Here is a 25,803-nt window from a genome sequence, read left to right as displayed (position 1 = left end):
GCACCCAGTCCCAAAGTGGAGATTTCATTCAGAAGCAAGTCATTCATCTTACAACCCAGCTCCATTCTTGGCTTGGAGATTTTTCCCTGGTGGAGAAGTAGTCACAAACAGACGGCTCTTAATCTCGTCCTGGAAGACCTGGCTTCATCGATAACAGAGGATGAGGACATTCAAGCTTAAGAACATTCTCTGTAATGCCTTTTTTTTTTTTAAAGTAAACTTTACCCCCAACTTGGGGCTCAAACTCATGACCCTGAGATCAAGAGTCGCTTGCTGTACAAATTAAGCCAGACAGGTGCCCTCAAAAACAGTGGTGCTTATGGTGAAAGGGCATTGGGAGATGGATTCAGTGGAGATAGAAACTAAACTTCAGGCCAGTTAATCTGCAAGAGAAATGGGTAAGGAGACAGCTGGGAGGAGCCCTCCGGGGGTTCAGAACAAATCTGACACTGACATCAGGATCCCTTCTCCAAAAGAACTGGAGTTGGATTGAGCTGTCTATCCAGCAATTTAAGTCCCAGGGTACTGCTGGAAACAATACAGCAATCATCCTGCAATTAGTGGAGTTTAACATTTGGGCACGTCAGGAAAAGAATCAAGGAGAAACCTGTCAAATCCATTGTCATCGCAGGGTGACTGTGTGTACGCCCAAGGCCACACCCCTTGAGGACCAACATAATAGGCTTAACACTGGTGTGTGTTTTGGTGGGGAGGAGGCAGTAGTGGTAGCAGGAATAGACTTAAATAATCCAGCTAGTTACTACAAATAATAATAAACTTGAAAGAAGGGGTAGAGAGCCTTTACCTAGAGTCAGTACACAACCTAAAACATCCAGTTTCCAGGGTGTCTGGGTGGCTCAGTCGTTAAGCATCTGCCTTTGGCTCACATCATGCCCTGCATCCGGGACTCCCTGCTCTGCGGGAAGCCTGCTTCTCCCTCTCCCACTCCCCCTGCTTGTGTTCCCTCTCTCGCTGTTTCTCTGTCAAATAAATAAAGTATTTTTTAAAAATTATATTACAAAATATCCAGTTTCCAACAAAAAATTTTTTGATATGCAAAGAAACAGGAAAGTGTAAAACAGACGGTGGGGCAGGTCTGGGGGGCTATGGAAAAGCAGGTCACAAAAACTACCTGTGAGAATAACCAGAGATGATACTTCTTTTTCTTTTCTTTTCTTTTTTTTTTCAAGATTTTATTTCTTTGTCAGAGAGAGAAGGGAGGAGAGAGAGGGAGCCCAAGCAGTGAGCAGCCGTCAGAGGGAGAAGCAGGCACCTGCTGAGCAGGGAGCCTGACGTTGGACTTGATCCCAGGACCCTGGGATCATGACCTGAGCTGAATGCAGACACTTAAGCAACTGAGCCACCCAGACACCCCTCTTTTTCTTTCTTTCTTTTTTTTAAAAAGATTTTACTTACTGGAGAGAACAAGCAAGCACAAGCGGTGGGGAAGAGCACAGGGAGAAGCAGACTCCTTGCTGAGCCGGACGCCCGACTCAGGGGTCCGAGGACTCTGAAATCATGACTTGAGCCAAAGGCAGACGCTTAACCAACTGAGCCACCCAGATGCCTCTACTAGATGTCCTATTTAACAAAGTCTTCAAAGTAGCCATTTTAGGGGTACCGGGCTGGCTCAGTCAGAAAAGCATGTGACTCTTGATCTCAGGGTTGTGAGTTCAAGCCCCACGTTGGATGTAGTGGTTACTTAAATAAATAAAACTTAAGGGTTCCTGGGTGGCTCAGTGGGTTAAAGCATCTGCCTTCGGCTCAGGTCATGATCCCAGGGTCCTGGGATCGAGCCCCGCATCGGGCTCTCTGCTCCATGGGGAGCCTGCTTCCTCCTCGCTCTCTCTGCCTAGTTGTGATCTCTGTCAAATAAATAAATAAAATCTCTAAAATAAATAAATAAAACTTAAGAACAAAGTAGACATTTTAAATAGGTTCAAGAAAATAAAGGAAACCGTGATTAAAGAAGAAAGGTATGATGACGATGTCATTTAAGAGAATACAATAGATAGAAATTATACAAGAATAAGAACCAAATGGAAATTCTAGAGTTGGAAAGTGTAGTAACTGAGGTGAAAAGTTCACTACAGGGGCTTGTATTAGTTTGCTGGGGCTGCTATAGCAAAATGCCACAGACTGGGTGGTTTAAGCAACAGATATTTATTTTCCCACAGTTCTGGAGACTAGAAATCCAAGATCAAGGTGTCTGCAAGTTTGGTTACTTCTGAGGCCTCTCTCCTTGGCTTGTGGATGACCCCCCTTTCACTGTTCTTCACATGGCCACTCCTCTGTGAACAGGTGCCCCTAGTGTTTCTTTTTGCATCCAAATTTCCTCATCTTACAAGCATCACTTAGATTGGATTAGGGCCTCCAGCTACAAGATACAGTAAAGCTCATCAGGCTGAAATCAAGTGATCTCAGACACTAATTCAGATGAATTCGGATCCATAGCAAAAACAAAGAACACAGGTAAAGAAAGGTACTAGTTACAGGAGGTCATTGAGAGGTTGTCACTGCTAGTTGACCTGTGAGCTATGGGAGCTGGACAGCTGGACTTGCCTCAGGCCCTCCCCTGTCCTTGGAATGCACATTCTGCCTGCCAGTCTTACAGTACGAGCCCTTTCTTTTTTTCTTCCTTTCTCTCTTCCTTCCTTCCTTCCTTCCTTTTAAAGATTTTATTTATTTATTTCATTTGCTGGAACGAGAGAGAGCACAAGCAGCTTAACTGACTGAGACACCCAGGCATCCCAGGAGAAGCCATTTCAAGGACACGGTCTTGAGAGAGTAATGTGTTACTGAGACCATCTGGACTGGATCCGAGACTGATCCCTGTTGAGGCCTCTGTGTAAACTTTTAATACTCCGGTGGGCAGGTGTGGAGATTTACTCATCTTGCGGCCATCCAAGACAAGTCTTGTAGGTAAGTGCCCTTGCTTCGTAAAGCCACCACCTACCGATCTGGAGTGGTCTGCCTCTTTCCTTGGTCTCTCCTTGCCCTCTGTGTATGGGGTTCGATTTCCCATCTCATCTGGAGACCTCCCAGGGTCATGAACCAACAGTAGTTATGTCATTATTAAAGACCATATAAATGCATATTTCTTCACTTTTCTTACCTTACCTGATTTAAATAGTAACTGACTAAAATAATCTGTATATAATGGTTTGTGGGGCCTATAACATACAGAAATCTAATGCATTTGCCAATCGCAGCACAAAGGAGGGAGGTGGAGCGAAGATGTAGTGGGCTAACTAAATGACTTAATTTAACTCAAAACTACCAGAATAAAGAGAATCAGAAATGATAAACAAGGTTAATATAACAGGATATATGTGTGTGTGTGTGTGTATATATACATATATATGTATATATACCTTCTTTCCTTTCTTCCCTTAGCTCCTTTAAAGGTTGTAAAATTATATATATACTATAACAATGTATTGTTAAGTCTGCAACATCTGTAGGTATAATATTTTTAACAATATCACCAAAAGGGGAAAAGAGGGGCGCCTAGGTGGCTCAGTCAGTCAAGCTTCTGCCTTTGGCTCAGGTCATAATCGCAGGGTCCTGAGATCAAGTCCCACGTGGGGCTCCCTACTCAGTGGGGAACCTGCTTGTCTCTCTCCCTCTGCTGTTCCCAAGGCTTGTGCTCTTTCCAAATTATTTGAGAGAGGGAGAGAGAGAGAGGGAGAGCACGTGCACGGGAGTGGGGGAAGGAGCAGAGGGAGAGGGGCAAGCAAAGTCAAGCTGAGTGCAGAGCCTGACACAGGGCTGGATGTGGGGCCCGATCGCATGACCCTGAGATCATGACCTGAGCCGAGATAAAGTCAGGGGCCGAACCTACTGAGCCACCCAGGCGCCCCCTTGCATTACTCTTCTTACCTCGTTTTAGAATTCTTTCCTTTTCCTTGAGTCCACTCCAGTTACATTTCTTCCTCGCTGTTCCTAGGACATGTCAGGCCCTGCTTCAGGCCTTTGTGTTCTGTCTGGAATGTGTTTCCAGACACCTGCTTCATTGAGGTCTCTGCTTGATGTTCCCTTATCAGAAGAGGCCCTCCTTGACCATCGTATGGAAATAGCATTGCCCCCACACCACTGCGCTCTTATTCCCTTACCTTGCTCTATTGTTCTGATAGTACTTACCTCAATCTGGTATTGTTGATATATGTGTGTATAAATCTGTAACTGTATCTCATGTAAGTTCTGTGAGAGCACGGACTTGTGCACTTGTTAGGGCTCTAACCCCACAGCTTATGTCAATGCCTGGCATACAGTGGGTGCTCAGAAGCTATTAGATGCATGTCCACCGCCTCCAGTCTAGTCCAGTCCACCCTCCTATCACCTGAACTAGTGCTCCAGGCTCCTAAACTATCTCCCTGTCTCATGTCTGATTCCCTCAATCCGTTCTCCACACTGCAGAATTCTCTTTTTAAAATTCAGATCGGATCATCTCACTTTCTTTCTTCAAACCTTTTGATGGCATCCCTTTGCCCTTTGGATAAAGCCCAAAGTCCTTAACATGACTTGCAAGGTGCCTGCTCTTTGGCCCGCTTACCTGGCCACCTTGTTTGCTTCCTGCAGCCATGCCAGACTGCTTGGAATTCTCCGTTGAAGCCAGTCACTCACGTCAGGTCCTTAGTATGTAGGTACTTACACCTTTGCCTGGGACACTCTTTCTTCTGCTCCCCTTGTAGGTCTCAGTTTGAGGGTCATTTCTAGGGGAGCCTTTGCTGACCTCTCAGACGAGCTTGGCTCCTTCAGTGTCTGCTGCAATCTTAGCACTGTTGGCATGCTTGCTTTTCCCCCACGTACTTAAAAAAACCTTAAGAACAAAAGTTTAGTTTCTATGAAATGAAATTGCACCATTTAATTAAAAGTGATAAAAAATAGTTGACTTTGGGGTGCCTGGGTGGCTCAGTTGGTTAAGCATCTGCCTTCAGCTCAGGTCATGATCTCAAGAGTCCTGGGATCAAGCCCCACATCGGGCTCTTTGGTCAGTAGGGAGCCTGCTTCTCCCTCCCCCTCTGCCACAACCCCTGCTTGTGATCTCTGACTCTCTCTCAAATAAATAAAATCTTTAAAAAATAGTTGCCTTTAAAAAAGGTAATCATAAACTTTAAATATGAAAAATATTTTGAGTACACTATCAATGCTTGTGCTTTTGTGGTTATAGTCCCTTTTTTATTTTCATATTTTTAAAAGATTTTATTTACTTAGTTGTCAGAGAGAGTGCAGAAGGCAGAGGGAGAAGCGGACTCCCCGCTGAGCAAAGAACCCAATGCAGGACTCTATCTCAGGGCCCTGAGATGGTGACCTGAGCCGAAGGCAGACTCTTAACCGACTGAGCCACCCTGGTGTCCTGGTCCTTTTTTTTTTTTTTAAAGATTTATTTACTTTTGTGGGGGGGGAGAAAGAGAGTGGGGGAGGGACAGAGAGAGAGGGTGAGAGAATCCAAGCACACTCCCCACTTAGCACAGAGCCTAACACAGTACTAGATCCCAGGACCCCAAGATCATGACCTGAACTGAGTTTTTTAAAAAGATTTTATTTATTTATTTCACAGACAGAGATCACAAGTAGGCAGAGAGGCAGGCAGAGAGAGAGAGGAGGAAGTAGGCTCCCTGCTGAGCGGAGAGCCCAATGCCGGGCTCCATCCCAGGACCCTAAGATCATGACCTGAGCTGAAGGCAGAGGCTTTAACCCACTGAGCCACCCAGGTGCCCGACCTGAACTGATTATTAAGAGTCAGATGCCCAGCTGACTGCCTTTGGCTCAGGTCATGGTCCTGGAGTCCTAGAATGAAGTCCCGCATCAGGCTCCCCACCGCAGGACCCTGACCCCTCCCTCTCTCGTATTCTCTCCCACTCAAATAAATAAATAAAATCTTTTTAAAAAAAGAATCTGTTGAATGTTGTAGATTCTAAGAATAATCCTCATTTGCGTATATCTTGTATACTTTTTAAAAATCCTGTGTATTCCTAAGATTCAGAGGCAGGTATTAAAACATGTGGAGCTGCGGTGCCTCCGTGGCTTAGTTGGTTAAGCATCTGCCTTTGGCTCAGGTCGTGATCTTGGGGTACTGGGATAGAGTCCTGCATCAGGTTCTGAGCAGGGAGCCTGCTTCTCCCTCTCCCTCTGCTGCTCCCCCTGATTATGCTCTCTTTCTCTTTCAAATAAATAAAATCTTAATTTTTTAAAAAATGTGGAGTAGTAGACAAATGTCAGCTTTCTTCTATTCTTTCTCTCAGCTCTTGATGACTGACTGCTTGATCTGGGCCTTCAGTCCCATCTCTTGTCAATTCTGGAGCTTAGTCTCCAGCTGCATTCTGTCCCTTTCATCTTTTTCTCCTGACCCATTTCCAACATAAATTCTCAGGAACAGAAAAAAAAAAAAAAACCAACCCACTATTTTGCATCTCATTGATGGATTTTTTTTTATGACACTTTTTAGAACACTTCCTTCCTTTGCCTTCTGCGGCAGTGTGCGCTGCTACTTCTCTGTTCTCCATTGATACATTCTCTTATAAAATGTATCACTTTGTGTCGAGTAAATTGGTGATACTGAATTCCCGCAAGGCTGGGATTGGCTTAACCCTAACAGGTCAACCCAGTGCACTTTTTCTCTTGTACTCATCAGATCTGTTGCTGTTGATGATTGTTTTTTTTTTAAAGAGATTTATTTATTTATTTGGATTTACTTATTTATTTATTATTTATTTGGGCAGAGGGAGAGAATATCAAGTAGACTCCCCACCGAGCATGGAGCCTGACGTGGGGCTCCATCTCACAAGCCTGAGATCATGTGCTGAGCCAAAGTCAAGAGTCTGACGCTTAACCAGCTGAGTCCCCCAGGCACCCCACACCTGTCATTGTTTGATGCCTAGCGCCATGAAGACAGGGGTTGGGCCTGTCTTGTTTGCTAATATCCCCTATGCCAAGCACAGTGCCTGACACAGTAGGTGCTCAAGGAATATATTTGAATGGAGTAGTGAGTGTGAATTTGAAACTCTAACCCACAACTTATTACTGCATCTGTTTTCTGGGATCAGCATAAATACTAAGAAGATCAGAGAAAATTTATTCATCATTTGGTCTCCCTGCCTCTTATCTTCCATCTTCCTGTAATCTATCCAATAGCCTTCAACAACAGTAACATTAAAAAAAAAAAAAGTCTTATTGTGTCCCCCTCCCCAAACCTCTGCTCTCTCATGACCTATAGAATATAGTCAAACCTCCTCAAGCTGGATTTGAGGCTTTGGCCCCAATACTCCTTTCCAGACATTTCTGGGTTTATTTGTTTATCATATGCCAAGCACTGGGTTAGTCACTGAGTACTTTCTAAACTAGCTGGGAAGACAGGTACATAGATTAACATGACCAGCTCTATTGCGAACACAAATAATTTCAGACAGTGGATTATAAAATGTTAGTTTTTTTGTTCGCTGAACTTGGCTTACAAATTCAGTTTAGAACTGCAGTGTCCAATATAGTGGCTACCAGCCGCATTTGAGGTACTCAACTGCCCCCGGAAGCTAGTGGCTATCATACTGGACAGCACAGCATAAGCCATTTCAATCATTTGTGAAAGGGGGGGTTACCTACAGTAGTTTATTTTATCTTAAAGATTGTATTTATTTGAGGGATGCCTGGGTGGCTCAGTGGATTATAGCCTCTGCCTTCAGCTCAGGTCATGATTTCAGGGTCCTGGGATGGAGCCCCGCATTGGGCTGTCTGCTTAGCAGGGAGCCTGCTCCCTCCCTCTCTCTTTGCCTGCTTCTCTGCCTACTTGTGATCTCTGTCAAATAAATAAATAAAATCTTTAAAAAAAAAAGATTGTATTTATTTGAGAGCCAGATTGAGAGAATATGTTGGGGCAGGGGCAAAGGGAGAAGCAGGCTCCCTGCCCAGCAGGGAGCCCACCATGGGACTGGATCTCACCATCCTTAGATCATGACCTGAGCGGAAGGCACGGGTTTAACCAACTGAGCCCCCCAGGCACCCACCTGTGGTGCTTTAAGAGAGCAAGGCCCGTTTCCCATACGTGCACTCTGGTGCTAGCCACCAGCTCCCCCACCCAATTCTCCCACTCCCCCACCACCCTCCAAACACCCAGCCTGGCAGGGGCATATTTTGTAGTAGTACAGGCTTCCAGTAGAGCTCATACATGGAGGTATTTTTATAAACTACTAAGTGATACAGAAACGTGATATAATAGGCTCAGTTCTTGCTTTCATCAGTTTTAGTTCAAGCAAATTTTAGCTCTTTTCTCGAACTTCTCCCATCCCCGGAATTTATGCCAAAGGGCTCTGAAAAGTTATGTCACACCCAGGCAGCATATGTAACAGGTAAAAATCCAGACCGAACCTACCTCGAGGCTTTTATAAGCCATCCATCCAGGGCCCTATTTCACCACCCGCCTTCTCCTTTCACTTTCCCTAGAAAGGAAGGACACAACGAATTAAGATTTCCAAACAAAAGATTTATTTTGAGGTGTGAGACTAATAGGGAAACTAAGTGATGGGGATTGGACTCTCATCGGGGTCTTCTGGGAAATCGGAAGCACCACCCTCTTCTGCAGCTCGATGCTTCTCCAATTTAGCAATCAATTCTTTCGCTGGATTGAAGACGCCATTGGTCTGCTGGTCACAGACATAGCAGCGAGGGGTGGTGCGGAAATGCTGCAGTGCACAGCTCTCGCAGAAATAATGCCTGCACTTGGTGACAACTGGATTCCGGAAGGTCTGGCGGCAGATGAAACACTTGAATGGTATTTCCTCATCATCGCTTCCCACTTCATAGTTTTCGTCCTCATAGACACCATAGCGACCCTCATCAAGCTCACGTTCGATCTGCCACCCATGCTTGTAATCTGAACGGTCATGGAGGAACTTGCAGCTGTCTCCGAAGCCGCAAAAGCCAGTCTCCTTGTAGTCCTTACAAATGTCGGGCTGGTAATCCCAGCGCACGGTGGCACGTAGATGTTCGGGAGCTCGGATGGGGCCCTTCCTCACCATCCCGGAGGAAGCATTGCCCATAGACGTATCCTTGGGCTTCATGAATTTCTGGTAATTATTGATTCCCCGATAGATCTTGTCATCTTCCTTGCCCCTCAGCTCCTCCTGGATCTTCTGGCTGCGCTCAAAGATGGCTTGTGCGTCACGCTCCTTCTCTGTGTCTAGCTCGTAGACAGCAGTCGCCCCCATATCCTCTGGTCCCACGGGTTTTGCCGAGCGGGTGGACTTGTACACCACGCCAAGGCTCTCGGGCTCTTTCTCCTCGTCCTCCTCCTCCTCGCTGCTCAAGTTGCCGTAAGCCGCCTTCTGTTTACCACTGCCACGAGTCTTCTGTATCATCGGATTGTGGATCGCCCGCTTCTTCTCCGGGCGAACCACAGTGCTGCCTTCGTCACTGCTGCTGCTGTTGCTGTCCCCGGGCTCCGGGTCGCAGACCGGGCGCTTCCTGCGGCCCGCAGCCCCTTTTCGCCCACCAGGCTTCTTGAAGAGGAAGGTGCACACCTGGTCTGCCGTCTTGGCCGGAGAAAGTTGCTCTGCCATTTTAGAGTCCTTCGCTCCGGACGGCTATGGCGTGCTGGGCCTCGCGGGGCCTCTTCACGTCACCGCGCGTCGCGCGCCCGGCCGCCAGTCGGAGCGAGATGGGCTGCCCCAAGCGGACTGCGGGCGTCCGCGGGGGCGAGGATGCGAGCGCGCACCGGCCCTGAGCCCTGGCGGCCCCCGTCGCTTCCTCCCGAGGCGTGCGCGGCCCCGCCCCGCCGGCTGGCTGCCGCGGAGCCTACTGGGAAGGGGCCGAGGCCGGGTCACCTTTAACCGGGCCGGGAAGGAGGGTTTTGGCGTTGGCCGCCGCGGTGCGATGTGGTTCGAGATCCTGCCCGGGATCGGCGTCATGGCCGTGTGCTTGGTCATCCCCGGCATAGCCACGGCGCACATCCACAGGTTCACCAACGGGGGCAAGGTAAGGCGGCCTCTCCCGCGCGAAGGCTGACTTCGCGGACGGGCGGTGGGAGGCCACTGGGGTCCGGAGCCGCTCTCCGACCTGGGGGACACCAGGCTTGCCTCCCCCTTCTTCTGGTTGCCTAAAAGCAGAGGCTTGCGGAACGAAACCCGACGGAAACCGCGTTCTGCTCTAGCAAGAAGCAGCTAGCTGTTGGGTGGAGTGGCCAAGACGGCGTTGTAGGTTCGGGGGCTGGAGAGGTAGATGAGAAGGTGGGTCCGAACTCCTGGGCCTCGCTTTAGTCTTGCCTCCACTCCCTCGGATCTCTAATCTTTTGATTGTAATTTCTCGCGTCCGCATCTTGGTACCTTCTCGGTTTTTAACCTCTTTGCTCTTAATTAGGTTTTTACTTTGACATTTTTTATCCCCCACCCCCACCCCGCTTTTTCCCAAGCCTTGAGGAATTTACCGTAAGATCCTGCTTTTCACATCAGGATTTCATTTTCCTCTCTTCCATGCCCATCACGTTATCCCTAGAGTACAGGGCATAATGTATTTGCTTTCTGTTTTTGGGATTGTTCTTCACATGTGATCTGCCGCTATTGTTTCTTCTATTTGAGATCCCAAATGGAAACAAGTAGTCAAGTCTTTCAAATAAGGTGGGGTGGGGGAGGGAAGGAGGAAAGGAAAAAAACCCCAGATGCTGGTTAAAATAGAATGTGTAAAGACTCATGGTTACCATCTCAATTTTGAAGCTTAATGGTCCGATTTTATTTAGGATTTGGTCTTAATTTGGTTTTTGTTTCAGTGATGATTCCATTTTCCTAGAATGCCACTTAATAAGTTCTGATAGCCCTCTATTATAATAGAGCCACTCATCTTCGTAAACATTGTGCAGTAATGATTTCTTTTAATTGTAGGAAAAAAGGGTTGCCTACTATCCATATCAGTGGAGTTTGATGCAAAGAGATAGGCGCGTCTCTGGAGTTGATCGTTACTATGTGTCAAAGGTAAGATGGCTCTCATACTAGACATCCTTGGGGTTGAGATGGGTTCTGGTTATGTTTTGCCAAATGTCTTAACAGTGCTAATTGAATTTGAGTTGTCTCGTCTGCTGGCGAAGTTGAGCAGCCTTTCAGAGATTTAATGATCGTTTGTATTTTTATTCTATGGATCGTCTGCTTGTGTGATTTGCTTGTTTTTTTTTTTATGGGGGTTCTTTATACGTTATGGTTATTAATCTTCTGTCTGTTTTACATGTGGCAGATCTTTTTTTTACCAGTCTGTCTTCACTTTATGAAGTCTCCCATCAGTTTTTAATTTTGATGTTCATTTTATCATATTTTGTCATTCAGGATTTTGAGTTTTATGTCTTGCTTACAAATGACTGTCCTACCCAAGATTATAAATAAATTTTTAAAATTTCTCCAAATATCTTTTCTTTAACGTTTAGTGCTAACCTGTTTATAGGTCATTGGGGGTATAATGTGAAATCACAGGATTTAACTTGACTTTTTTCCAAGAGATAGCCAGTTGTCACAATTATCCAGTTATAGAGCAGTCCATTTTAAATTTTAATTTAATTTAATTTTTAAAAAAGATTTTATTTATTTATTTGACAGAGATCACAAGTAAGCAGAGAGGCGGAGGGGGGGTGGGGGGTGAGGGGGTGGGAAGCAGGCTCCCTGCTGAGCAGAAAGCCCAATGCAGGGCTCGATCCCAGGACCCTGGGATTATGACCTGAGCCGAAGGCAGAGGCTTAACCTACTGAGCCACCCAGGTGCCCCTCCATTTTTTATTTGAAATACCATTCAAGTGAACTAAATTTCTGTATACACACGGTCCTGTTTCACAAATACACAAATACTTTATGAGTTTGCCAGTTCGTGCACCCAGTACCATATTTAAAGAATTACCATAATTGTGCATTTGAGTGAATCCTGTGGAATTGCTGTTTTTGTAGGTCAGATATAGGCAAGCAGAACATTTTCATATGATTAAACCTGGTAGTATGTTCTTAGATCTTGTAGGAGTTCATCGCCATTATTCTTTTAAAAAAAAGAAAAAGTAGTTTTTAATATTTTCTCCTTGCTCGTTTATTCTTCACAGTGAACCTAGGTTAATACTCATTTCATTCTATGGATGAGAAAACAGGGTCAGAGTGTTTCAGTGACACTGTAAGGACTCAGCCTAGGTGATCTGCCGGTCAGCACGGCACCCTTTGAGAAGCTGACGAACATGGTGATAGAGGTCTACTTGACTAAGGCAGGATTTCCCAGTGTGGTCCGAGAGTGACCAGCACAGTTGGCCTGCGCACGAAATGTAGAGAAGGTTCCCGATTTGAATTTCTGCAGGTAGGGGCGCCTGGGTGGCTCAGTGGGTTAAGCCTCTGCCTTCTGCTCAGGTCATGATCTCAGGGTCCTGGGATCGAGTTCCGCATCGGGCTCTCTGCTCAGCAAGGAGCCTGCTTCCCTCTTTCTCTCTGCCTGCCTCTCTGACTACTGTGATCTCTCTCTCTGTGTGTCAAATAAGTAAATAAAATCTTAAAAAAAAAAAAAGAATTTCTGCAGGGCAGCTCCTAGGACTGTGCAGGTCTCATTTCTCTCAAGGTGGTTCTGCCTGCGATCGTAAGCGGACTACCTGGACTGGGTTATTTAACGCTTGGAAGAAATGTCGTCCCTGACTGATGTTTTACTTTCTGAAGAATTTGGTCGTGAGCTAAGAAAGAGTGGGTCTTCTGAATAAACAGTGTCACGCTCACAGGGAAAGAGTTCTGGAGTTGGGGGGTCCCTGACCTTGAATTCTGGCCCTGCCACTTCCTTGCTGACTTCCGCAAGAGCCTTTTAAGCTGAGTCTCCATTTGTTCATCTGTAAAAACTAGAATGAGGCTAATGGTCTCTTCCTCGTGTTAGCTGTTATTTTTTTGTAATGATTTGACCCGATTGTCTTCACTCTCTGAAGGATCCAGACGGTCACTGGTTTTCCTTCTGATGGGCGGGGCACTTTTCGTATAAAGTGATGTTTGCTGTGGTCAGAAAATGGAAACTAAAAATCATTGTAGATTATTCTTTGTACCTCAGTGATTAGAAAATGCAGTTCAGCTTACTGTTGCATCGTGAGAAAGGTGGGGTATGCGGGTACGTCCTTAATAACAGAGCAGGCCGCTGACGCCAGAGAGCACCTGCCGGCCTCGCTGCGTGTACGGATGCCGGGTGTTGGTGCACATCGAAGGTTTGGGGCAGCCCCGTGTGGAGCGAGTCTGTGGGCGCCGTTTGCCCACCAGCATTTGCTCATTTTGTGTCTGTGTCATGTTTTGGTAGTTTTCAAACTATTTCAAACTTTGTTACTGTTAAAACATTTGTCATGGCGATCTGTGATCTGTGCTTATGACTCAGAGAGAACTCAGATGGTGGTTCCTGTTTTTTAGCACTAAGGTTTTTCGAAATTAAGGTGTGCATGCTGGTTTGTAGACGTATGCTGTTGCACACTGACCAGACTGCACTGTCATGCAAACGGGACTTTTCTATGCGCCGGGCAACCAGACCCCTTCCTTCCGCTCACTGTACCGCAGCAGTCTGGAGCTGACTCGTGTCCCTGAGGCACGCCTGTGTGTGTACATTTGTGGCCGCAACAGAATTCTCACATTTCCCTTTTGATTCTGTTTTTCAGGGTTTGGAGAATATCGATTAAGGAAGCATCTTCCTGATTGATGAAAAATAACTCAGTTATGCTCATCTAGCCCTTCTAAAGGTTATGCAGTGTATTAACAGAGTGCATAATAAAAAAGTAAAATCAAAGGCTTTCTTGACTTTTTTTTTTTTTAACAGTACTACACAAGCTCAGTCTACCCAAATGGAGCTTTTTCACTCTAAAAAAAACTAGGAGGCAACTGAGGCTTAGAATTATAGCCAGAATGTGCAGCAAGCACCTGTCCCTGTGCCCACTGCCCAGCCTGTCATACATGGTAGTTAGTACTGTTGGGATACATATATAATTTGTTGGAACAAAATATACTGTTGGAATATTTATTTTATTTTAAAGATTTTATTTATTTATTTGACAGAGCGAGATCACAAGCAGGCAGAGAGGCAGGCAGAGAGAGAGGAGGAAGCAGGCTCCCTGCTGAGCAGAGAGCCCGATGTGGGCCTCGATCCCAGGACCCTGAGATCATGACCTGAGCCGAAGGCAGTGGCTTAACCACTGAGCCACCCAGGCACCCCTACTGTTGGAATATTTAAAAAGACATTTCAGCGGGGCCTGGGTGGCTGAGTGAAGCACCGCCTTTGGCTTGGGCCGGTCGAGATCTCAGGGACCTGGGATTGAGCCCCACCTCTGGCTCCCTGCTCAGTGGGGAGCCTGCTTCTCCCTCTGGTACTTTCCCAGCTTGTGCTCTCTCACTCTTGCTCTCTCTCAAATAAATAAATACAATCTTAAAAAAAAAGAATCATTCCTTTAGAGATTGCTAGGAGAATACAGAAAAAGTAGTACTTTTTTTTCCTCTGTAATTCCTTTCCTGGGTGATTCCTGTTGTGTGAAATTCCAGGTAGAATGCTTTTATTTTATTTTTTTAAAGTTTTTATTCTTTTTAGTGATCCCTACACCCAGCCTGGGGGTTGGAACCCTGAGATGGAGAGTCTTGGGCTCCTCCCACGGAGCCCGCCAGGCCCCCCCAGGTGGAATGCTTTTAAAACAGATTGCATCTTCTACAGTCACGTGTTCTGCATCTAACAGCTAGGATGCATTGAAGGGTTGATTTTCATTTCTGTGGAGAGCAGCGACAGCAACAGTTTTACTCAAATGCACATACTGACAACTTGAAATAAAGAGTTGCATGTTCACCCCTAAAGGTATCCCAGTGGTACGAAGATCTGAAAAGATGTAACTTCCAGAGAGAGGGGACTCCTGCTGTGGGTGTAGACCAACCCCCCAGGTGAGAAAACTCCATTGTTTTTCATCTCCCATCTTGGACCCATTTTAACCTTCGATGTGCTGGTGACCTTGAACCCTGCGCTGGGTGCTTTCCGTTGAACTCTGGCGGCCGGGCATGGCTTCCAGAGGAGGCAGGCGGCAGTCACACTGGGGGCATGACCTCTGACCGGCCACCCTGTGATGAAGCTGTTGAAGGAGAGCCACGGTCACGATGACAAACGTCACACGGCTCTGGTCCACACTTAGCTGCGCACGGGCCTCAGCCCACGTTGACGAAGACTCGATCCGGGAAGGGAGAGGGCAGGCAGTGCGGACAGGCCTGTGGAAGACCGGGACGACTGAGCCACGGCTAAGGCTCTGGGGCTGTGGGTCTGTCACCTGTCTGCTGCGCCTCTAGCCGGGCATCAGCCACTAAGCTTACCTCATCCACTGGATTCAGGCCTGGCTCTGAAGGGCCCCAACCCAGCAGGTGGCGATCGGTCCGTCAGGCTCTGCACCTGAGGCCCAGTCCTTCACCTCCCGTTTCTGTGGCGCCTGCTGTGAAATTCAGCCTCATTATTACCCCCCGCTGCCAGCGAATGAAAACCCTGCAGCTAGGAGACTGTAGTGGTGCTTTGTAGCCTGCATTTCTCTTGACTTTTTGCATGTGCTGTCAGCCAGAAGCATTTTCTTAGAGCAGCTCTGACGGAGGTGGTCTGGCCACTGACCCCCTCCCACCCACCCCTGATGCACAGGTCACTTGCTCTTAGACTGAAATGCTGTGGGACGCCTGGTGGCCCAGACAGTTGACTCCAATTCTTGATTTCGGCTCAGATCCTGATCGCAGGGACTTGGGAAGGAGCCCCGCATCACACTCCCAACTCAGTGGGGAGTCTCCTGGAGATTTGCTCTCCCTCTCACTGCCCCCCCACCCCCAAATAATATGTCTTTGCGGGGAAAAGATTGAAGTGATGATTGGGAAACAACACCACTCATGTGGCTTTATTCACCATCTTTTTTTTTTTAAGATTTTATTTGTCAGAGGGAACAGCAGGCAGAGGGAGAAGCAGGCTCCCCACTGAGCAAGAAGCCCCTTGCGGGACTCGATTCCAGGACTCTGGGATCATGACTTGAGCCGAAGGCAGCCGCTTAACTGACTGAACCACCCAGACATCTATAGTCACACTCGTTAATTGTCCATTTTTTTTTAAGATTTTATTTATTTATTTGTCAGAGAGAGAGAGGGAGAGAGCGAGCACAGGCAGACAGAGAGGCAGGCAGAGGCAGAGGGAGAAGCAGGCTCCCTGCCAAGCAAGGAGCCCAACGTGGGACTCGATCCCAGGACACTGGGATCATGACCTGAGCCGAAGGCAGCTGCTTAACCAACTGAGCCACCCAGGCGTCCCTAATTGTCCATTTTTTTAATCAAGATTTTATTTATTTGACAGAGAGGCAGGCAGAGAGAGGAAGGGAAGCAGGCTCCCCGCTGAGCAGAGAGCCCGATGCGGGGCTCGATCCCAGGACCCTGGGATCATGACCTGAGCCGAAGGCAGAGGCTTTAACCCACTGAGCCACCCAGGCGCCCCCCCCTTTTTAATTGTTTAAATACTGTATTCACATAGCTCAAACATCGAACAATATAAGGGACTGAGTTTAAAGGCTTGCTCTGATCCCTGGCCCAGCACCTCCCCATGGTCACGTCATCCCGAAGGGGCCCTTCGTGGGTGCATAAACAAACACAAACACTTGTTCTTCTGTCTTCCATCAAGGTAACGTGACACAGTTTTTGTCACTTGTTTCAAAGAATGGTTCTTGTTTGGAACAATATCTACGAGGCTGCTGCAGTTATTTCTAGGGTCCAGTGAAATAGTCAATAGGAAAAGCCTTTGAAAAAGGTTAGAGGAAATTACACATTCAAAAGGAGGAGGAAGATGATGGCCCTGCCCTTTTGGAAGCATTTTTAAAAAGACTTTATTTATTCATTTGAGAGAGAGAGAGCACAAGCAGGCGGGAGTGAGAAAGGGGAGAAGCAGACTCCTCACTGAGCAGGGAGCCCGATCAGTCAATCAATCAAAGTGGAGCCCAGCTCAATCCCAGGACTTGGCGATCATTATCTGAACCGAAAGCAAATGTCCAACCATCTGAGCCTCCCAGGCGCCCTTGGGAAGCAGTTTTAAGTGGACTATTTATGAAAAAACATTCTGGACTCAGCAGTCCAGTTTCTGAGGACTCTTAGGCATTCAGTCCAAATTCTGATTCCCCAGATGAGGAAACACAGGTTCAGAGATGGGAAGCGATCACTTAGCTAGCTAGTGGCAGAAGTGGGACTAGACTCCTGGTGTTTTGACTCCCAACCCAGTATACGTTTTTTTTTTTTTTTTTCCAACCCAGTGTACTTTTAACTCTTCTCTGGGGTTCAGTAAACACTGTTGAGTAAATGCTACCCGCCAGGGGCGCCTGGGGGGCTTAGGTCAGAATCCCGGGGTCCTGGAGCCTACTTCTCCCTCTCCCCCTGCTTGTGTGCTCTCTCGCTCTCAAATAAACAAACAAATCTTTAAAAAAAAAATAGAAGAAGAAGAAGAAAAAAAAAAAGTCTACACACCAGGCGTTGTGCCTCGAATTTGAGTGAGACCCAGCCTTGCCCTTCAGGAACTCAGAGCAGGGGTGAAACAGGCAGGACGAGATACGGTGCGGAGTGCTAGGAACAGAAGTTTGCAGGAGGTGCGGGGAGCATGACGAAGGGGCTGACTCAGTGGGGGCGGGAGGCGGGGGGGCGGGGGGAAATGGGGTGGAGGAGGCAGGGAAAAGGCTTAGGGTAAGCTCCCAGGTGATGCCCACACCAAGCCGAGTCTCGGAGGTTGGGTAGGATTTACTAACTCAACCACCGAGGGGGGACCCCGCACGCAGAAAAGCGGCCCGGCTGGGGGCACAGCCAAGCACGGCTGTGCGGGAGAGACCTACGAGCAGGGGGGGGGCGAACTAGAGCCAAGGGGAAGGCGGCAAGGAGGGGGGAAGAGTGACCGGAGAGGCCGGCAGGACCCAGAACCCGAAGGGCCTGGTCTATCACCCTCAGGGCGCTGGACTCGCTCCTCGGGCAGCAGCGAGCCTCCGCAGGGCAGGAACGGGGCGTGCGACGTTGACAGGCACACCTCTGCCCCGCTGCTCCGCGGAGCACGGACCGGAAGCCACGACTACGCAGTAGTCTAGCCACTTTTCATGGGGTGCTACTGCCACCTAGTGGGTAGAGGCTGGCAATGCTTCTGATGCCCAGGACCACCCCCTCTCTCCCCCTGACCCATGACAGTTTGTTTTCGGAAGGAAGAGGGGATGTGTGATACAGAGACTCAGGGTGCCGGGAGGACCAGCGCCTGGGGGCTGTGTGACCTTAGGCAAGTCGCTGCCCTGCTCTGAGCCTCAGGTCTCCCGTCTCTCAAGTGAGGCAGGTATGTGCCCTGCACGGGTCCCTGGGGCTCAGAGACGGCCAGGAAGTCATGTCCGGGAGGTGGTCTGTAACTACAGCCCCTGCTCGTGGGAGGGACCGTTGCGGACACTGCAAGCACCCCCTGAAGAGCCGTCCAGTCCACTCCTCGGTTCCCAGAGGGATGTCGGGGCACCCTCAGGCCCAGCGCATGACCAAGTGCGGAGGTCCGGGGTTCCCTCCTGGGATGAATGATCACAATGAAGGTATCCCCAGAGCACTGTGATCCAAGACAACGGACACCGATTGCTCTGAAGGTGTTTTCCCTGAGAGCAGAGAGCACAATCTAGCCGAATGCCACCGTGAGAACCGAGTGCCCCCTTGCCCCTCCAGGCAGCTGCCACCTGCCCCCTTCTATGGGAAGGTGATGAGTGGACGGGATTGAAGCCGGCCACCTCAGCAGGAAGCTTCTGGATGAAGACAGGGAGTAGGGGCTGAGAGCTGGGCGTCACTTGCTTTTCAAGATTTCCTCTCACCCTGATAACTTTTGTGATAACTTTCGTGACCTGAGAAAAATTACTATACTTTTGTGGGCACAAGACTCATGAAACAGAGTTTCTTCTTCCTAGGTATGTCAATGTGGACTTTCAGCGTGTGCTCTTCCTTTCTTTTTTTAGTTTTGTTTATTAGAGAGAGAGAGCCTGAGCAGGGCAGGGGGAGAGGGAGAAGCAGACTCCTTGCTTAGCAGGGAGCCCGATGCGGGGCTTGGGATCAGGACCTGAGCCGAAGGCAGATGCTTAACCGACTAAGCCACCCAGGTATCCCACTGGAACACATTTCATGCCGATTCTGCTGCCTTGTTTCTTGACAGATCTTCCTCAGGTCCAGAAACCGTGAAGAAACCAGTTATTACCTATGGGCCAGGTAATAAAGCTTACAAACAAGTAAGCAATTTCAATCGTGATCCCAAAAAACTACAATCCCAAAGACAACAGGAAAAGGGAAAGACAACGGAAACACTGAGCATTACAGCCCCAAGAAAACAAAAATCTTTCCCGTGTATTTAAGGGTTTCTTTGGTACCCCTTGCCCAGGCCGCAGCCTGTGCGCCACCTACACGTGGCTGGGAATATCTGTTTCATTCCACAGAAAATTTTCCTTCTGGGCCTAATACCCTTGGCTTCCGGAGGCCAGAAAACAGGGCGTCTCCCAGAAGCCCCCCTCTCCTCTCTTACCTGTAAGAGCCCCGTCTTGGGGGTGGGGTGGCTCAGGTCTCCTGGGCAACCCTGGAGTTTGCATCTGGGGCCTGGAAGTGCTTATGAGTGGGGACGAGAATCAGGGCAGCACTGGCAATAGTCCAGCTGCCCAGGAACAGCTCTGCCACTGGGCTTTTGTTCTGAGTGACACAGTGTTCAACGAGGCACTCACCCTGTGGCAGATGTGTGTGCTCAGGGATGGCTGGAACATTCTGAGAGGACTTCAGGACAGTATGACTTTCAGGAACCCACCAACCTGGGACGGACCAGCATTGGACTCCGGGTCCCGGGCTTTTACTTCTAGAAGACAGGCCTCAGCCTGGGAGAGTCCCCAGGCTCCTGCCTCTTCCAGCCCCCTTCCTGGGACAGCCTGGTGGCCTCTCAGACCTAGAGAGCCATCATACAGCTCTGCTTGCTTAGAGCCTGCCCGAACCCGACAGGCCTTGCTACCTTTGACTTGCTCATTCTCTCTTCGGGGGGCTTTCCTTAGCTTCCCAACCAGGCCAAGTGCGTGGAGGGAGGCTGGGGGCCTTGTCCTTTCTGCACCCTCACTTGCCCACAGTGCCGGCCGCCCGTGTGCATCGCGGGGCCTTAAAAGCTCCGCGCGGGCTCTGCCTCACCTGACCAGACAGGGTCAGCGCTCAGCCCGGGCTCCGGGGAGGAGAACTGAGTGCCTTGCCAGGGAGGGAGGAGGGCAGGGTGAGCAGATAGACCAGGTGGGCTGCAGGGGAGGGAGAGGGAGTAAAAATGACTGAAGGGACATGGAGGGCAAGAGTCCGATTCAAGGCCCAGGGTGTGGGCTCCCCCAGAGCGAGGTGCCTTCCCCTCTCCCCTCGGCGGCATGGCCAGCGAGGCCGCCTCAGGAAGGCTGCATGCACACGGTGCGGCCTGTCCCTCCTGCTCTGCCCATTGGTCTCCATGGATGTGGATGTGGACGCGGAGTGGCGGCCTGGCCCGCCTCTGGCCCGGGAGCCTCTCTCAGCATGATCTGAAGGGCCCAGGCCGCGCTGTGGCAGCAGGCCAGGCTCCCCATTTCTCGGGCAAACAGAGGGGCATCACTGGACTACAAGCTGGTGTCCAAGTGGGGGCCTAGGGCCCGGGGGGCTCCGAGGAGGCAGGACGCCCTACGTGAGGAGAGGCTCATGGTGCACTGGGGGCGGGCAGCAAGGTGGGGACTTGGGTTTGGGGCTTCCTGGCCCGCTGCATCTACTTCCTCCCTGGAACGAGGGGCTGGGCTGGGCTCCTCCTCCACTGTCCCACCTGCTCCTCTCTTCTCCCCCCCCACCCCGCCCCCATCCCGGGGCCACACTCACCTGCTGGGCCGGGGGAGCAAAAGCAGAAGGACCCGCCCTCAGCACCGCCTGGCATCAGAGGCCGCTCCATCAAGAGGGCCCAGGGCCAGGATCTGTCACTTGGGGAAGAGGCTTGGCTGGGGTGTGGGAGGGGAAGGTCAAGTTCTGGCCACAGAGTTTAAGCTCCTCATTCAAAGAGGCACCTTCTTGCCCAGCTTCCCCCATGAACGCATCTTGCCTCCAAGGAGCTTCTTGTCACTTGCCTGCACGTCCTTCTCCTCTGGGCGATTAAGAATCCCAGTGCCAGGTCCTCGGCCCACACCCCTCACCCCTCACCAGTAACCCCACAGCTTCTTGGGAAAGGTCCTGCTGCCTCTGCCCACCAAAGCCTGACACAAAGGAAGCTGGAGCTTGGCCCTTTTGGAATGCAGCTGATGCGGAGCCCAGCAGCTCCCACTTCCCCACTGTCCCCCAGGGAGTCTGGAAGGGCAGGCCTGCTGCGGCACTAGAAGGTTCGGAGCCGCTGGTCTGATGGGCTGTGTGGGAGGAGCACTGAGGCCGGTCGTCATCACTGAGTACTGGCAGCTCTGGAGCCTGAGCCCGCGTGCTCACCAGTGAGCGTGTCACACAAGTCCTCTTCCTGGCTCGGCGCCTGGGCACCGGGCCTGCACAGCGACAGCTCAAGACACACCGGTCCCTCCTGTCTCAGGCACGTGTGCCCTGCTTTGTGGAAGCGGTGGACCCTTTCTGACCCCTCTACGTTTTGATTCTGCCCGTAGTGGCTCGTCTCCACCACCTTGACCATGGGAACTAGTGTTCATTGCACACTTCGGGTGTCTTTCCTTGTTCTGACGGCTCCCCACGGACCACCTCGTTTCACCTTATCAGGGGTCTGAAGGGACTGTAAGTAAGATCCCCACGCTCAGAGACGTGACACAACCTACCTAAAGTCACAAAGCCAGCCTGTGGCAGAGCTGGGATGTGAGCCCCTTGTATGGGATCAGAGGCCGGAGGGAGGTACCATTCCCTCCCACAATTCTCCCTTCCAACCCCAGCCCCCATGTCACTGAGCCATCGTACTAGCAGGCTCTGTGTGCAGGACCATCTCCCAGGCACAGCTCAGCGTTCGTCCTGGGTGAGGAGGACACTTAGCAAGTCGCTCGCCTTTCTTCCCTGGGATGGAGACTGTCACAGGGTGAGAAGCCAAGCACTCCGGACACAAAGCATGGTGGTCAAAAGCAGGGCTTGTGAGACGGAGGGATTTCACAGAAAATTAGTAAGATAAAACTGGGTCTTAACACAGGGCCAACAACTTTTTTTCAAGATTTTATTTATTTGACAGAGAGAGAGAGAGAGAGAGCGCGCACAGGCAGCACAAGCAGGGGGAGCTGCAGAGGGAGGGGAGGGGGAGAGGGAGCGCAGGGAGCCTGAGGATGATAATGACAACAACTACGATGATGATGACGAGGACACAGAGCTCGATCCCAGGGTCCCAGGACTATAACCTAAGCCCAAGGCAGACGCTTAACCAACTGAGCCACCCAGGCGCCCCAGGGCCCACAACTTTTCATTTTACCATTTAAAAGAACACTCTATAGTACTACTGCTCTTAGTGATAATACTAGAAAAACAATTTGATGGGTGTGAAGGCTGCTTCTGATGCACCAGGCACTGTTCCCAGTCTTGACAGGAATCGCGGGATCCGGTCCTCCTGCGAACCCCTATTCCATAGGCACTATGATTCCCACTTTGCAGACAAGGAAACTATGAAACGTGCAGTAAACCGTTCCCGGGTCTAGGCTGGTAACCATTATGTTGGAAGCTCATCCGTGATTCACAAAAGACACCCCTGAAAACAATCAAGCACACAGGGAGGTCCAAGCCTGGGAATGTGGGTCTCGAGAAGTAAGAAGTTCCGTCAGTGAGGCCAGCGGCCCTGGGTCTGACACCCTGGGTGTCTCGCTGTGTTTCCCTGTAATGCAAACACTACTGGCGGCCAGCAGGCTGCCAGGAGGAAACGGAGACCACACACACACACACACACACACACACACACACGGCGCTGCACACAGTGGCCCAGAGAACAGACCGCCATCACCCCCACCACATGTGGGGCCTGCCACCCCTGCTCCTCTGGCAAAAGCCCTTCGAGCTCCCCCGCCGGAGGAAGCTGGCCGCGAGGGCCACAGGGCAGAGGTCACAAGGCTGCTGGGACGGACTGTCCCTGCCTTCACTGGCAGAAACGGGTGGCCATTCAGGGCTTTGGCTCCCATTGGTGGGAATGGGTGTTGCCCGGGGAGCACATGTAAACATTCTGTCTGGCAGGCCTGGGCCCGAGCGGCTGGGAGTCTGGGGCTGACCTGGCCGGAACTGCTCCAAACAAGGATCTGCTCACTCAGGTACGGAGGTGGGGGGATTGTGGGGGGCGGGGGGTGCTGCAGAGAGGCCTCACACTGGTTCTCCGCAGCTGTCACCTGACCCCGGGCTCCATCACATACCTGGCCTTTCCTGCCCATCTGGCCTCTCTCCTTAGGAAGGGAGGGGAGACGAAGCACGAGGACAAGTCAGTCGGAGGGACGCTTACGAAGGATTTGTACCCTGGACATGCAAGGGCGCGATGTGAGCCCCGCTCCCCTTTCTCCCTCCTGCCGGAATACAGGGCTCCCTAGGGAAGGTCTTAAGGAGGTTCTTCCATGGATGAGAACCCCCCCACCTCCTCTGCCTGGTTTTGGAGGTCACATATTTGGCTTCTGTTCAATTCATCGAGAAGCAGTTTGCTGAAACCCGAGTCACTGAGTGACCGGGTCGCCACGTGCGCCATTCTTTAAAGGATCAAGTTGCTGTATGGTTAACTCACCAAAGCCTCCTAAGTTTACCAGTTTACCAAAAAAAACTCCACTGTTGTCTTTAACTACAAAGTTTATAGCAAATTGCTGTGGCCTAATTGGCCCAGTTCTTAGGCTGGGGACAGCCAGTTCCCTAGGCTCAAGGGCCTTCAGACTCCCTCACTGGCCACCCGTCAGGCTCTCCTCGCTGTCTGGGACGGGCAGTCTGGGAAGACTCCGTCCTCCCCCAGTAGGCGGCCTTGTCCACCCCCAGAGAGCAGCCACAGGAAACTGAGGCACATGCAAACCGAGCCACAAATGCTAATATGAAGACCCGAATGAACACGAGTCAGCATTTCCCAAGGCTTGAAAGGCTGTTCAGACCATCCCTGGACTGAGGGCCCCAAGAACCGGGCTTCCCTGGACAGCCCCCAGCCCACCCTGGAACCAACAATGAGAAAGGGGGCAGAGGGTGCCTCTCCTCGAAGAGGCTCACAGAAAGCGAGTGAGCACATTCTGGACTTCAGGAGGGCTTCGGACTCTGGAGTCCTGGAGCGGGGAGAGTGGGGTAGTTGAGTGCATCAGCCGCCGAGCCAGACAGTCTGGCCGTGAGCCTGGCCTCCTCCTTTCATGTGGTGACAAGAGTCTCTCTGTGTCGCCGGGTCCCACCAGGAAACCTGGCACACTAAGAGCAGTGCAGGTAGAGAAGGGTTAAGCGAATGGAGTGTTTACGAAGGTATGGGCGGACAGGAGGGCAACAAGGGCAAGTGCAGCTCCCCTGGGGCTAGAACAGTCGGGCTGTTCTAGAACAGGGCTGAGGGGAGAGCATAACTGCCCTTACGGGGCTGAGAAGTGAGACCCCCTCCCTGGGACAAGCAGGATCCGCTCCAGCCACAGGGGACCCTGAAGGCGGACTGCTCCCCAGGGAACACATCACTTGCCCTCATTCTCCTCCCTCAGCCTGGTCTCCGCATTGTGCAGAACCTCCTGGAAGCCAGAGGGAAGGGGGAAGCCCACTGATGCAGTCCAGCCAGGTCAGCCCTCCAGGACAGAGAGCAGGGGACACGGGAGGAGTGGGTCTGCAAAGGCAAATGGAAGGTGTCTAGTGCACGATTTCATGGAGTAGGGCTGAGTTAAATGAAACAAGGCACATTAAACACCCCAAAATTGGAAGCGGTAACTACAGAAGAATAATAAGCTCCTTTTGGAGAGAGACACCCACTTTGCGATTGCACCCCTCATGCAACTGGCCACAGGGATGCATAGCTGTGCTAGAAAGAAGTGATTTCTCAAAAGTGAAGAGACTTAAGTAGTAGCCAGGAAAGAAAGAGAATCCAAGACTCAAGAGGAAAGGATGGAAAAAAGACAGAAAAGGGCGGGCGCCTGGGTGGCTCAGTGGGTTAAGCCTCTGCCTTCGGCTCAGGTCATGATCTCAGGGTCCTGGGATCGAGGCCCACATCGGGCTCTCTGCTCAGCAGGGAGCCTGCTTCTCTCTCTCTCTCTGCCTGCCTCTCTGCCTGCTTGTGATCTCGCTCTGTCAAATAAATAAGTAAAATCTTTAAAAAAAAAAAAAGACAGAAAAGGGGGCAGAGTCTTAGCACTGTGACGAACCCTTGTTCACAGCCCGAAGAACGATTAAGTTTCACCATCTCCGTAGATGTTAAAAACATCTGGAAAATTTTAGTGATCATTTATGATAAACCTCTTAACAGAATAGGAGCAAAGAGTTTCCCGATGTGACACATCTGTCACCCTAAACCAGGAGCACACGTTATGACGGAACAGCAGAAGTCAGGAGGAACTGAACAGTTTTCTGGAAGTGTTCACCAAAGCAAGTCAGGAGGAACTGAACAGTTTTCTGGAAGTGTTCACCAAAGCAAGTACTTATGGAAGTATATTATCTCAGGAGAGGAGATGGTAAAAAATGATAGTTTCTGGCAGATGATATATAATTTGTACACCTGGAAAATCCAAGAGAAAAAAACTGAAAACCCATCCCCATCCTATGCTGTATTGCCTCTAATGATTTTAATTCACATTATCCTTTACAAAAAAAGACTTATTTATTTATTTGAGAAAGAGAGCAAGCACGAGCAGGGGGAGGGACAGAGGGAGAAGGACAGCATCTCAAGCAGAATCTGCACTGAGCGCCGAGCC

At 50.1% G+C, this 25,803-nt stretch overlaps 2 protein-coding genes across 2 annotated transcripts; one reads left to right on the top strand and one right to left on the bottom strand.

Annotated features, from left to right (window-relative positions):
- Positions 1-8,458: 8,458 nt before the first annotated feature.
- Positions 8,459-9,636, bottom strand: RNF113A (ring finger protein 113A). Its single transcript, XM_044235311.1, has one exon. The coding sequence runs from the start codon at positions 9,552-9,554 to the stop codon at positions 8,511-8,513; it is 1,044 nt and encodes a 347-aa protein (XP_044091246.1). The 5' UTR covers positions 9,555-9,636; the 3' UTR covers positions 8,459-8,510.
- Positions 9,637-9,773: 137 nt separating this feature from the next.
- NDUFA1 (NADH:ubiquinone oxidoreductase subunit A1) lies at positions 9,774-13,745 on the top strand. Its single transcript, XM_044235312.1, has 3 exons — positions 9,774-9,969; positions 10,869-10,958; positions 13,618-13,745. Exons 1-3 carry the CDS (start codon positions 9,868-9,870, stop codon positions 13,636-13,638), a joined length of 213 nt encoding a protein of 70 aa, XP_044091247.1. The 5' UTR covers positions 9,774-9,867; the 3' UTR covers positions 13,639-13,745.
- The last annotated feature ends 12,058 nt before the right edge of the window (positions 13,746-25,803 follow it).

This window comes from Neovison vison, chromosome X (assembly GCF_020171115.1).
Source record: "Neovison vison isolate M4711 chromosome X, ASM_NN_V1, whole genome shotgun sequence".
NCBI classification, from domain to species: Eukaryota; Metazoa; Chordata; class Mammalia; order Carnivora; family Mustelidae; genus Neogale; species Neogale vison.
The sequence above is the reverse complement of the archived record's forward strand: the minus strand, read 5'-3'. Positions and strand labels throughout refer to the sequence as shown.